The sequence below is a fragment of the Diorhabda sublineata genome, chromosome 3 (assembly GCF_026230105.1).
Source record: "Diorhabda sublineata isolate icDioSubl1.1 chromosome 3, icDioSubl1.1, whole genome shotgun sequence".
In the NCBI taxonomy this organism is placed as follows: Eukaryota; Metazoa; Arthropoda; class Insecta; order Coleoptera; family Chrysomelidae; genus Diorhabda; species Diorhabda sublineata.
This window is the reverse complement of record NC_079476.1, coordinates 30,934,748-30,949,090: the sequence shown is the minus strand read 5'-3', so window position 1 is coordinate 30,949,090 and position 14,343 is coordinate 30,934,748. Positions and strand designations below refer to the sequence as shown.

Genomic DNA, 14,343 nt, shown 5'->3' with positions numbered 1-14,343 from the left:
ATCATTATAATAAAAGAAATTTTTGAAATAATTTTTTCCAAGGAAAACTTGAAATATATAAATTCTTTAATTTTACTTTGAATGTGAAAACTCTTCCACTATAAAGTCAAGAAGTATCAAGCCAGTTCTAGAATTTAAGTGATTCTATACCAAATAGTAAACAAAAGCTTAACGTTATACACCTATATGGTTAATCGTTTATGTTTGCTAATACTATAATTTTTCTGAGGTTGTTTGTCTGGGCTTGTTATTTTATCTTCAATTTTGGGAATTTACTTCTTAATTAGGAGTTAGTGTTATGAATTTTTGATTAATAAGGGTGTGGGGACAAAAAATCCGTACATTTTAAGAGAATGTAGCAAGTAAAGTAGGCATTAACTGAGACTGATATTAATTCTTTCTCGTAATTTGGCAGAATAAACATTACGTATCTGCGAGAAGTTTAGTTTCAAGTATGGGGAGAAACCGAACGACGTGAAATTATTGCCAAATTTCATGAGCAAATTCAAGATCTGAAAAAATAATTTACGATATCTGCCGTCGTGCTAGAAGACAGATTTTAATTGAAAGTTCAGCACAGGCAGAAAGCCAAATAAATACCAAAAAAGAGAAGAGTTGGGGAAAATGTGAAGCTCATTGAAAACTGGGAGTAAATTTACAAAAATTGGACAGAAAATTCAAAATAAGAAATATGTAAACAGCATTGTAAAGTAATAGAATGTTCTTAAAAAATCAATAAAATCAGTACCCAAATATTCTTTGAAGTAACAACTAGAAGAAATATCAAAACTCAGTGATAACAAGTTTCCGCCTGCTAATGATATTGGAATAATAAGAATTATTATTCTCAGACAGGCAGAAAAGTGAATTCAGAAGTGTATTTCAAAATACACTAAAAGTTCAACTCTAAAGTGTTGCATGGTTGGCGATATCTTTTTGTGGTCCTTCTTCAGCATACATTTGTCCTTCTCGAAATATAACCGCCAAAATATATAAAAAAGAGTATGTTGAATCTAGATTAATGCAGTTCATGAAAAAGAATTGCGAAGGAAATTTTTTATTTTGGTACGATATAGCAACTGCTTGTAAAAGACGTTGTGGAAGCTTATGCAAAGTCGAATATTCTATTTATTGAGAAGTGTAGGAATGTTCCTAATGTGCCTGAACTGAGGCTAATTGAACATTTTTGACGAAATTTGAAACGAAACGTATATTCTGAAAGTTGGGAAGTAACTGAAAAATTAAAAAAGAGAATTTTGAACAAACTCCAAAATATAATAAAGACTTAAAGAAATGTCGAAACGTCAAATTTTATCTTTCTTCTGTAAATTATTAAAAAAACTAATTTTAGAATAGTAGAGACCAAAGTCAAGAACATTTAGAAGCATTAATATATCAAAAGGTCTAAGAAATGAGAAATTGAAGAAGAAGAATTGCGGCCGCTCAAATTGAGCTCTTTTGACCTGTAATTTTTGTGGGTGGTCTTTCTATTCTATCCCTATTTAATTAAAGTTTATCACATATTTTTGCAGCCTCGACTATTTTTCTCCATTTTCTCTGACCTGCATCTATTTTTTCTAGTCACGTACTCCCAGATTTTGCAAATCCTGCACAATCTGATCTTTCAATCTATTTTTTAGTCTTTGGTCTACCAGGCAATCTTTTCTCGCTCGGTCTCAATTCTGTGATTTTCCTTGTATCCTGCCTTTTATCCCGCATGAATTCTGTGTTTTGTCTCGTTTTCTGTGTCAATTTTATTACTGATCATTGCTCCTAAGTACTTAAAGGTGTCGACTACTTCGAAGATGAGGTCATTTATATTCACTGTGTCTTATTTGCGAAATTCCTTCTTTCTTTCATTTTCCATATATTTTGTCTTTTTCTGATTTATTTTCAATCCTCTTTTTCCTGCCTCTCTCTCAATTTTCTCTAGTGTGTTTTCTGGACTTGTTCGGTCTCTTGCTAATAGAGTTAAATCATCAGCATATGCTATGACTTGTATTGATTTATTGATGATGCTCTCATCGATATTACATTTCCTTATTATGCCTTCAAGTGCAATGTTAAATAATACCGCTGAGAGTCAGTCCTTTCCCCAGCATTTTTTCAAATTCCTCAGATAGTGCGTTCTTTGTTATTACCCTTGCCTTAGAATTAAGCGTAGTCATTTTCACCAATAATCAACTTTTGGGGTACTTGTAGTTTTTCCATGTCCTTTAGAATCGTCCTCCTTTTCAGACTGCCGAATGCTTGTTTAAAGTCGATGAATAGCATTTGCATATCAAAGCTTTTTTCGATCACTTGTTTTATAGTACTTATGGCATCTACTCTTGATTTTATTTCTCTAAGACCTTTTTGATATTCCCCTATTTTTGGTTCCACTAACTTCTTCAGTCTATCATTCTTTAATGTTAGTATTTTATGTACGTATTAAGCAAAATAAAACCTCTATAATTACTACATACGTTGGGATTTCCTCCCTTTAGTATTGGTATAATCCCTCTCTTGGCATTGCTTATGTTTCCCATACTCTACGATCTTGAATATTTTGTACCTTAGGCTATCTCCCTATATTTTATTAGTTCATCCACTATTTCGTCTGGTCCTCCTGTTTTATTGTGTTTCAGTTTGTTGATTATGTCATTAAATCCCGTTGGTTTCCCTTGAGACCGAAATAGAATTTTTTGAAATACAGTTGATTTTCATCGAATATTTATGAGTTTTTAAAATGTACTAACAAACTAAATCTCAAAATGTAAATAATAGTAGTACTTACCTCAATATGATAGTGTTTCATTGAGTGTTACAGGGTACAAATTTCTGTTATATGATGACGAAAAAAAATTTGGAAAATTCTGTCTTCATGCAAATGGGTAGTGATCAATTTTTGCTATAGTCCTTCTTCATTTTTGACCACAAACAAACGGTGTTTTTAGCTTAGTATTTCGTCGTCTTGCATCTCCTCAATCAAAATGCATTTAAGTAACGATATTTTACGTCTAACTAACTTTAAACTCATTCAGTTTCACAATGATGTAACTGCGAATTAAAACATGAGCCCAGTGAAAAATTAACGAATCACAGACGTTTTGAGTAAAATGGTTAACAATTATCGTTCAACGTTACTGAATATCACCAACGGTTCCAAAAATTCCAACATAGTTAAAGCAGATATTGAGAAAAAACCATTTGACATCTTTTTTGGAACTTAGAGACGTCTGTTCTAATTCTGTTTCTAATTTTCACTCAAAGTATTGAATCTAATATGAATTGAATATTCTTATAATAGGAAAAACCAGATTAAACACTTTTTCCAAATTAACTAAGGTAATGGAGATATTATAAAAAAGACAGTTTCGTAGACAATACTGACTAATTCTATGAAGTTAAAAAAATTGAAATAAATATTTGATTTGAAGATAAATTGTTGTGAGATATAACTTTCTAACTGATAATTAGTCGCATTTAATTTTGTTTCAATTTCATTACTATTCTGAATTTTTGATTGCTGTGGCATAACAGATAATTTATTTGATCTTTAAAGCTTCAAACATGAGCGATTACGAAGCAAATTCTAAAATATCACTAAGTGCAGGTTTAATATTAGGATCTGGTCTACTGATAGTGGAAGCTTTTTACATAATAGAACTATTAAAATGTTAATAAAAGCACGGAGTAACTTTTAACAACGATTGATGGTTGCACTTGAATTTCTAGCATCAATAAAGAATAAAATCAAGTATGAGCTTGCTTACTTTACAATTTTTTATATAGGGAGATTCATTAGTATATTGATACATAAATAAAAAATAAAATTGTTTCAACCGTTTTTGCTTAAATATTTATACTTCAGATTTACTGTGTCAAATACTCACATTTATTTCACAATCATTTTTCATAAACACTTTGATTTTAGATGTGGAAATTGGAAACATATTCCAAACTTCAGAAAGTTGTTATATAAATGTCATATAACATATTTTCTCATTATATATGAGTGAATAGGATTTTTAAAGTAAAAAATAAATCAAAGCTATAATAAACAAATTTTTATATTGAGACGTAATCAATCTTTTATTAAAGAATTTTCTTCAGAGCATACACAGTTTACGACGAGATTCATGTAAAAATGCAATTAGTAATTATAAATATATTGTTGTAATCAATTTCTTGTATACTATATTTTGTTTCCGAAAAGGCTTTCAGAGTGGTATTGGAATAAATCTAATTTTTAGATGAATGAAGAAACTATTCGAGATACTTGATGGTTTCAACTAAAAATTGATAAAGATTCATTGGATGACATGAGTATTTTTCGTTTCCTGATTTTTGTGTTCTATTTTCACAAATTTAATTTGTTTGTGTGATGTTGATTAAACATGTGTGAGAAAATAAAGTATTTTTTGAAGTGACTGTTTGTTTTTATATTGTCCCTAACATCTATGAAATATCCATATTTCGGAAATTATTAGCAAAGTTTTGGTCTTATCGATAACTAATGAATGTTGAGGTATTATATTTTCAAATTGTTCAATTGTCTAATACAATGAAAAATTATATAACTATCGAACTCAAGACAAAAAGTGGATTCAATGCATAGTATACAATGCGGTGTGTTTGTATGGAATAAATTTTACCCTCAATTGATCCAAGAAAAATCTGATTTTTTTCTTTTGGAGGAATTTCATAAAAACTAATTTTACTGGCTCCTGTCGATTTGTTGCCACATTATTTTGAATTGAATATATACGAGGGGTGATCAGAATTTAATATAAAGGAGTAGAAGTTTCATGAAAAATTGATTTTTTTTCTTTTTTTTTTAAATTATTGAAGATTTCAATTAAAGGATAATAGAATTGAAAAAGAAAGAATTGAGGAATTATCAATACAATCCAATTCAAATCACCATTAATTTAAAGAAGATAGAATTAAAAAAAAAGAAAAAAAAAACAAATTTTTTATCAAACCCACGAAGGGTTTATCCGCCCCTATTCTATCTTTTGTGTTATGTCATTTTCTTCTTCTCTGGTATCTGCCGAAGTCCATTGGAGGGTAATGCTATTTCATTTGCTCAGATCATTCAACTTGTCCATGCATTTTCGATCTTGGATATTGTGACATGGAATAAAGAAAGGACAATATGATAATATCAGGCTTACGATAATTTTTTTCAAAAATTAAATATATGTATTTTTCAATTAGATGCCTTTCTTCCTGAAAAATGCTTAGTGCATATCCCATTTGTGTACCATTTTATGACGTTTTTGTTCATGTTTAACATACTTTTTTGATCAAATTCATTTCATAAACTTAGAGGTATATATAGAGATTAGCTCTCGTAATGTTTCTAGTGCCCCTGACTACTGCTTCATATGTGATGTATCACCTTGAACATCCACAGTAGGAAATTTGGTTCGTCACCAATTCTTCCGTTGGCAGTTTCTACATAACATTAGCGTTGTCATAAACATAACATCTTAAGGTTATATTTCCATTTCTTCACTCTGTATGTAGTCATGATTTACGATCGGAACCCGGAGATTTTGTTGATGTTCAAGTGATTTGTTTTCACTGATAATCACGAGTAAAATATTTTATGAAAACGGGAAAGGGAGAAAAAATAAAACTTATTCTACATTGAATATATTTATATTTTCAACATTCTTCATTTTCTAATTTGTGGAAATTACGACTAGATATGAAATTCTCATTAACAACAGGAGAAATAAAATACATTTATTAAATACAACAATTATGAATAAGTAGTAGACATAATGAAGACATTTTAGTTTCCATAAGTACATCCTATATAACATTCAATAAAATTATAATTACATATAAGGACGATCCATTGTATCCTAAATGATATCATCGACTTCATTTGTTTTATACAAAATTATAACTAATGGAGGAATGGATTTCAATACAAACACTTCAACCAACTTTCTTTCAATTTACCAGTGTAAATTTCATTGAAATATATCCACTACATTCTAGGAGTGCTTATTAAAATTGATATCGATAAGTATCAAAACCACTTCAGAATGAACAGCGTTGCTTCAAAATACAAACAAAATTTTTTTGACAAGAACATGGAACGAAAAAAGTACGCATTCCCAAAAAATTGACAACTGAACTGGAGTTTAATGGGAAATACATCACAATTCTCATATCGTTTGATAGAAATTCATTTTCGAATAAACATTTTGCCCAGAAAAATCGTGTGATTTAAAAATACTTTTAATTATGCAATTGTTGTATTGAAAAACATCAAATGATTTATTCGCAAATGATTATTTTGTAATTATTTGAAACAAAATTTCTTCGACATATGTTTGAAAGAGCTACCAGTCTCGAGAAATTATGAGAAAAAAATTTTTTGGGTAGGATGGACATTTAACATTTCGTTTTATAATTTTTGTGTAACTATTTTATTTTGAAGCTATTATAATAATAGGACCCATACAATCATCAAATATAAGGATGGGAAAGGGAATGGAATTAATCTGATCAAATAGCCAAGATTACAAAATATAACAAACCAAAACGATGGCGAGACAAGTGGCAATCTTCATCGAAGGAAACGCATCGTTAAAGAAGAAGAAAGATTATGCGTCACATATGATTCAATAAATAACCATTTTAAAATCCTAATTCTTTAGAATGAAGGTACACCTTACCGTTACTATTTTGATACTTCATCATTTCGATTCTAATAATTTAGGTACTCAGTTAAGCTTATAATTTATCACGACGTAACGAAAGTTGCGCTAGTAAATTGGAAGTAGATAAAATTTTTCACAAGGAAATTTTTTATATTCCTTCACATACATGTATTTAATTATATATTACTTTAAAGGTTATGTTGATATCCACGTTTCAGATTGATGTTGTTTGTTTGTTAGTTTGTGTTTGTGTTGTATTATCTACAATAATTTTGATTGCTGGGATGCCGAAATTTAGCTTACATACCAATGAGTTTGCTACTTGATTGAACATTTTTTTTTCCATTCAAATATATGGATTCATTTGCTTGTCTTATTTAATATGAGGCAATTCAATTAGAGTTTCTAGACATCATAGAACAAAACAAAATTTTTCTTTTAAATTTTTTAGACTGGAATTACACCTTACCGGTACTATTTTTATTATATTATCATCTCAATTCTAATAATTCAGTTACTCAGTTAAGCTTAGTATAATTTAACACGATGCAACGAAAGACGCTGGTAAATTGGTTGATAAAATTGTTCACAACGAAATTCCTAACAGTAAAATCCATTTTTGATATTCCTTCACATAATGCATTTAATTATATATTAGTTTAGGGGTTATGTTGATTTCCACGATTCAGATTGATGTTTTTCCTTTCCTTTTAGTTTAATGCCCGTCCTGTATTATCTACAATAATTTTTATTGCTGGAATGCCGAGATTTAGCGTACATACCAATGTGTGTTTGCTTCGATGCCTTTTTCCATACTAAATACTATAACTCAACTCACATAGTCTTTTAGCTTAGATATCTCTCTATTCCATTTCCATATGCCTGTTATCAATCTTTATTATTCTTAATAGTTTTTTGGTTATCTCTTTTTTCTGGTTTTGCATCTTCTCTTTCGCTTTTTATTTGTTATTTCAGAGTTTGCTACTTAATTGAACGTTTTTATTTATTCAAATATATGAATTAATTTGCTGGTGTGTCTTATTAGATGTGAGGCAATTCGATCGGAGTTTCTAGACATCATAGAACAAAACAAAAAAAATTTTTTTTTGAAAATCCATAGCGAATATTTTCACTAATCTATATAAAGTGTTTGAGACGATCTAAATAAATATTTTAATGGGAAAGTTTCATGCAACTTTTAAAAGTGATAGGAGCACTATACAATCATATATTTACATACTCATTTCTTAAATTAATAAAGTCGTAATAAATGTAGCACCCTATATTCATGGATGGGTAGATTTTTCAGGTAACATTCTTATATGGGACACCTCGTAGAATAAAATGTATATAATGAACAATATGTACAAAGTTTGATATTAGACGCAATTTCACATCAAATTATGTCTATGTGATTGAAGTTTCAGTGATGTGTTTATAAACCAAATCATACATACTAGTGCAACATTTTTCCATTAAAACTTGCAAAACGATTTTTGCTGTAAAATATACATGTTCTAATTCACATTTTATCACCGGTGATGGTGTGGTGACATAGTGGATATCATCTGGCACCTTATATGGAAAAGATATCAATTCTCTTTGAGTTTTTTTCACTTTTTCACGTATTCGTTATTATTCGTATTATATAATAGAAAATTTAACAATTGAGACAAATTTTCAAAAATAAAAAAATCCATTGATTATTGAAAACTCCTGTTCCTTTCTTTTGTCGATCTCAAGAAAGTATTTGATTGGATTCAATTAACCGACATCATACTTCGGAAACATAGCACACCAGTAAATTGTATAAACGTAATAGATAAGTCAATAAAAAAACTCAGCGGGGGTTTACCCAACAAGCTCCAATACTAAAAGAAATTCAACAAGGTGACAATGTGAGCCCATTCTTGTTGAATGTATTTATGGATAAAATAATTAATAGCGTAAAAGAACCACTGAAGGATACCACATGAGGCGAAAATCATTAAGAATATATATACTGATGACTAAATCTTGATAGCAGATAACGAGGATGACATACAGCGTTTGCTATATAAGTTCCAAACAACAGCCGAAAACCTTAATATGCAGATATCTGTAGAAAAAACTGAGTCAATGGTCATAGCCTACAGAGCCTACAAACTAGCTGTGAAAGACATTCATTAACCAGTTTATGCATTGTACATTCTTAGGAATCGAGATCACAAGCGCCAAAAGCTTACACCAAGAGGTACGAGCCCAAATAAATAAGTACTGAAAAATCTATGGCTATCTGCGCAACTTCACTCAAAAATATCTGGCTATCCGGGGGACCTCAGTTCGAAAAACAAATATATATCCACCGATAGGAAAGTCCGCCTATACAAAACAATCGTAAGACCTTTATTTTCATATGCAATATTGAAATATTGAGAAATATCGAAGAAGTGAGCCTAAGATATCAAATAAAAGTAAAGCTGTCGGAAAAGATCTGAAAATTCAGGATATAGTACGATTCACGAGATCGAAATGGCGATATTGGAGAGACTACGTCAACAGAATGATGGAAGATCGATGGGCTAAATAGGCAAAGGAAGAAAAACCTACCTCTCGGTCGATCTTTTTTCTTTATTTAAAAAAATATAATTAAGTTAGATACCAGGGGACCATATGAAAAATATGCCACGTTGAGTTTCTTAGGCAGTAAACTAAATATATTACATTTGCAATTCTGCCACTTCTGGTGGAATCAAATTAAACTCTTCACAAATATCCCTTTTTTGATATTCGAATTCACATTCACATTCACAAATATTACTAATACAACTACTTCATTTTAAAATGTTATAAGAACAATGTATGTTGGGTTGCATATAAGAGAATCGTAACTTTCTACACCTCGAAATAAATGTTCTACTCTTCTTTAATACGAAAAGAAATGATTTTATAACGTACAACTTTTTTTATTACACAATGATTGTTTTCAACTACCCTACAAAGTGACTGAAATTTAATATTCTTACTCAACTTCCAATATTTTAATCAAATTCAATTAAAATGTTAAATAAAAAGTGCAAACGAAGTTATGTTTGTCAACAGGTTTATCTTCATAGAAGAGAAGACCCACCGTTGATTTTTTTAAAAGTGCATAACTTTATTATTTTTGATTTCCTATTGCTAACCAATACAAAAAAGGTACCACATGTGTTTTGTGAAAGCAGTAGAATTGTTCTAAGTAAGAACCCAACTACCAAATGAAAATGTATAGCGTTTGAAACATAAAACAACAAGTTACTAGCCTAATTTATCAAAATATTCTAAAGCCATGCAAAGCCATTGAATTTGTGTACTCAAATTCATGTTATTGAGCTATGAGTAATTGTTTTATTTTATTTTTACCTAAATGATACCTGATAATTCCATATAAATATGTAAATTAACTAATTTGTTTTGAAGAACGCTACAAATATAAAAATAAAAAGATATTTTCTTTTATGAGTGAAAGATTAGTTTTTTTTCCAAAAAAAAAAAAATTTGTGCGAGTACAATAGGCAAAAAAATTTTCCAAACTGTAATTTCTAACTATACCGACTCAAAAGACTGCCGACCCCTGTGCTAGAGGCTTAAATATATTAATAAACTGAGATATTCAAAATTAATCAATATTTTTTTTTGTTTCGAACGTTAACAAAATTTGTTACCAAGTTACTCAAACATGTTATGCTTTGAACTAATTCTAGTCAAAATATATCGGAGGATGACAATGCAAATGATGATTCTATTGATTCTGACTATTCATCTTTCCAAGAATGTACTTCACATATAATTATTGAATTACATGATATCATTAAATATTTATCAAGATCCAGAGCAGAAGTTCTTGGGGCCTGGCTTACACCATTGGAATTCGTTACCATCAGATACGAAAGTTACGTTGTCCAGTAACAGAAGTGAGGTTAACTCATAAGTTGTCAAAATATTGTTATTGTATTCATATCTCGGGCATTTTTGGAGTATTGAATCAAAACTACAATAAAAAAAATTGCGCTTGTTCATTTATTCTTCGAAATTGATGAGTGATGCTTTGATGCATAACGGAAATGAGAAACCCTCAGTGACAATGAATATCGTAGTAAATAATGAAAATAGATAAGAAGCTGCCGGTATTGTTTATCCCAAATGCTTCCTTTGTCTGCTGGAGATCAGGGCCAGAGAACAACCACATGTAGGTGCAGAATAGCTTATTCGGAACCTAGGTACCCCGAACAAAATCAAATCTAATATGAGTAGATGGTGAATCCTATTCTTAAAACATCATTATACTCCCTTTGCACACTAAACTGAGACTTATGGAAAACTTTAAGGAGGTCTAAATAAAAAAAGAGAAACATTCCGCAATTTGCATACAATATTTCCAAATTTTACAGAAAATTTGTTATCCCGCAAATCCCTAAAGATAAAACATCGTCAGTTTTAAAGTCTTATATCTGTCACTAAAAAAGCTTCTTGGAAGTCATTCAAAAACGTTGTCGAAACGTTTTTCGGAAACAAAAACAACAACAAAGCAATTAAAAGTTAACAACTGAATATGTCATGGAAACTTCATTCCCTGCACGATATTCGAACTTTTCCATTGACAATTAATTAGGAAGTATGAATTATGAACGGAAGCGTTTGCATCAAGATTTAAAGATTTTTGATGATCGTCGAAATAAGTAGTATATAATGGCTAATCTAACGAAATATAAATAACTTAATTGAAGGAATGAACTCAGAGTACCTGTTAAATATCTAGAGTGCACCATCCACCAGAGAAATATTTAGAGATATAGGGCATGATAATTATGCAAATGCTGGGAGTCCTTAAACTAATGGTAACGTGAAACTTTATATTTTACTTAATTTATAGAAGAATCAGCAATGTTGTTCGTAATACATTTGTATATAGACAGTAGTTTCGGTTTAACGTATTTTAAAAAACAGTAAACAAAAATCAACTATATGAATAACTAAACGGGATGATTTCGATCACTGAAAACAGTTTTCTGAGAGTATGCAACTACTTTCCAAGGTTCAATAATCAAATTAGTTTGTCTGCTAAAACTACATAAAACTTCATGGTACAGAGCATCAACACATTCCTCTATTGTCAAAAAGACGTGAATAGCTTTCAGTTTAAATTAAATTTCATCTAAGAATTTTGTTCATCAAGATTTTTTCCACCTTCTTCGAAATTATTTGAATTAAATTGAAAGTTTGATATCGCTAAATAGTATTGGGTGCATTTTTATTAAAAAAATTAACCACTTCATCACCAAGCCATCACCGGTGAGAGAATTTCAACGAAATGTTCACTAGGATAGGAAAACAAAATTGGACATGTTTCATAATTCTTCCGCTTCAAAATTAATCATTTCATTTCATAATACAGGCATTCACTGTATACAAATCCTTACAATACATGTTAATTACAAAATGAGAATGAATTTTCTCTCAAACTAATGTTAATTGTGAAGGACAAGGTTTGTATCAAGCACCTTTTTGTTGCGTTGTAGTTGTAGTGGCAGTAGGTTGTGGAGTTCTGAGTACTTCCCGTAGTGACGTATTACCACCCAGTTTCAGTGTTCTCAATAAAGTATTCCTAAAATCTTCAGAAAATGAACAGTAGATGTAGAATGTTATTGAATAGTTAGTAATTTCCAGGAGATTCGCTATCGCGCGGAAAACCTAAAAATAAAATATCAACACTTATTCAGTTAGTAAGTAGTAAATACAGTTGCTAATAGAAAATATAGTTGTAAATAAAATAAAAACATTTAGGGAAGCGGGGAGCACGATGTGGCAGGGATTAGAAGTTACCCGCCTTTTTTACCTAAATTTTAAACTCCTTGGTGAACATAATTAAAGTCATATGTTCTCTTATAATATTCAATACATAAAAATGATCCGTGAGTCGCCAAGCGTCAAGCTGCTAGGTTATCCGCATGCGTCTCGATTTCAACCAAGTAAGTTAACAACATCTTTCACGAAATTTCTATTCCTGATGTCTATGTTTATATTTTCTCAAAATGTTTAACCTTAAATGTTCATAATATATCTACGTTTAACTTGCAGCAATGTTCTTTGTTTTCATTTCCAGAATGAGGAACTATCAAAGAAAAGAAATGGAGATACAACTACTGAAGAAGTTCATGAATCTCCTGCAGTAGAAAGATCATTCCTAAAGCAAGTCCTTATATAGGTATGTCAGAAAAACTGAAAACAACGAAATTTGTTCATTGGGGTACGTTAAACCTAGATTGGTAGTCTCAGAGGAATCAGAATATGAATTAGCTTCTTATCTACTCAAAATTTTTGGAATTTATTTTGGTTTACTACCAAAAAGTCCAGAAATTAGCTTACCAATATGCTGTAAAACTCGATCTAAAAAATTTTACCCCGGCTGGGCCGGATTGCTTTGAAAGTTTTATGGTTAGAAATCCTCAACTAACTCTACGAACACCAGAAGCTACATCTTTGAGTACAGCAACTTTATTCAACATAGTCAAATTTAACGATTTTTTTGAGGAACTGCAAGGTGTATTCCAAAAATATGAATTCACTGCTTCGCGCATGTAGAACGTTGTTGAAACGGATGTCAACACGGTTGAGAAGCCTGAAAAAAAATCGCTACCCGTGGTCAAAAACAGGTCGGTGCGATCACTTTTGACGAAAGAGGAAGACTTGAAATTCAGTTCTTTTTTTTTCGTGGTTTCGGTTTCGTCATATGCGATTGAAGCAGGTAATTCCACGGGGTTGAACCGTCAGATGCGATTGAAGCAGGTAATTCCACGAGATGGATGTCGGAAGTAAAATGTTTAGAATCTATGGATAAATTCATTCTCTTCATTCTGGATAACCACAGCTTCATGTAAATGTTCACGTCGCGTCGTTGAGAAAACCAAAATAATCAATATGATAATGTTGTCATTTACACTGCACTGCTCTCACAATATACAACCCTTAGATGTAGGAATTTATGGTCCTTTTTAAAACCACTTTAATCGAGTACAGATAATATGGATATATAAGGTTTAAAAAATTTAATGCAAAAGTTAACATTACGTTTTCAAATTATCAATCATTAGCGATTTTTTCATATCATAACATTTTTAATAACTTTTAATTATATGTTAATAGACAAATAGAGATACTAACAATAGACGTAATCAAATGTATAAATCGTTTGATAGTTATTATCATTTTAAGAATAATCTAGAAGTTGCTACAACGTGCCCCCGCTACACTACGGTAATAAATCTTAAATTAAGTTTAAGGGTTCTGTACTATAAAGAATTTTAATCTTGTTGAAATATTTGTGATTATAAATCAACCTGACAAATGTTAAATTAGCAAATTTCTAATAAAAGAACAACACGGGTATGACAAGAAGAAATGACATCTCCTTAGTAGAACAAAATTTTCTTGATTCATTACCTGAAAGATTCATATAAAAGATCAATCAAGTTAGTCAAGGCAATGAATAATTTGGAATGAAGTAGGTAGTTAATAAAAATATCAATTTTGTTATAATTTATTTGCATTTGCTAAATTAAAAACGCGCAACATAAGAAAAAACTCAAGTTTCAATAAAAAACGATATAATATTGATTTTGAGTTTATGAGAATAAAACTCAAAGTTACGTAGTAGCGAGAT

General features: G+C 30.3%; 1 protein-coding gene across 1 annotated transcript in view; it reads right to left on the bottom strand.

Annotated features, from left to right (window-relative positions):
- Positions 1-5,633: 5,633 nt before the first annotated feature.
- The window catches only part of LOC130441872 (probable G-protein coupled receptor B0563.6), a 234,735-nt gene continuing 226,025 nt past the window's right edge, over positions 5,634-14,343 (bottom strand). Inside the window, exon 5 of the mRNA XM_056775697.1 lies at positions 5,634-12,374. Within this exon, the coding sequence (XP_056631675.1) occupies positions 12,177-12,374 (198 nt within the window). The 3' untranslated portion in view covers positions 5,634-12,176. The remainder of the gene's footprint in view (positions 12,375-14,343) is intronic.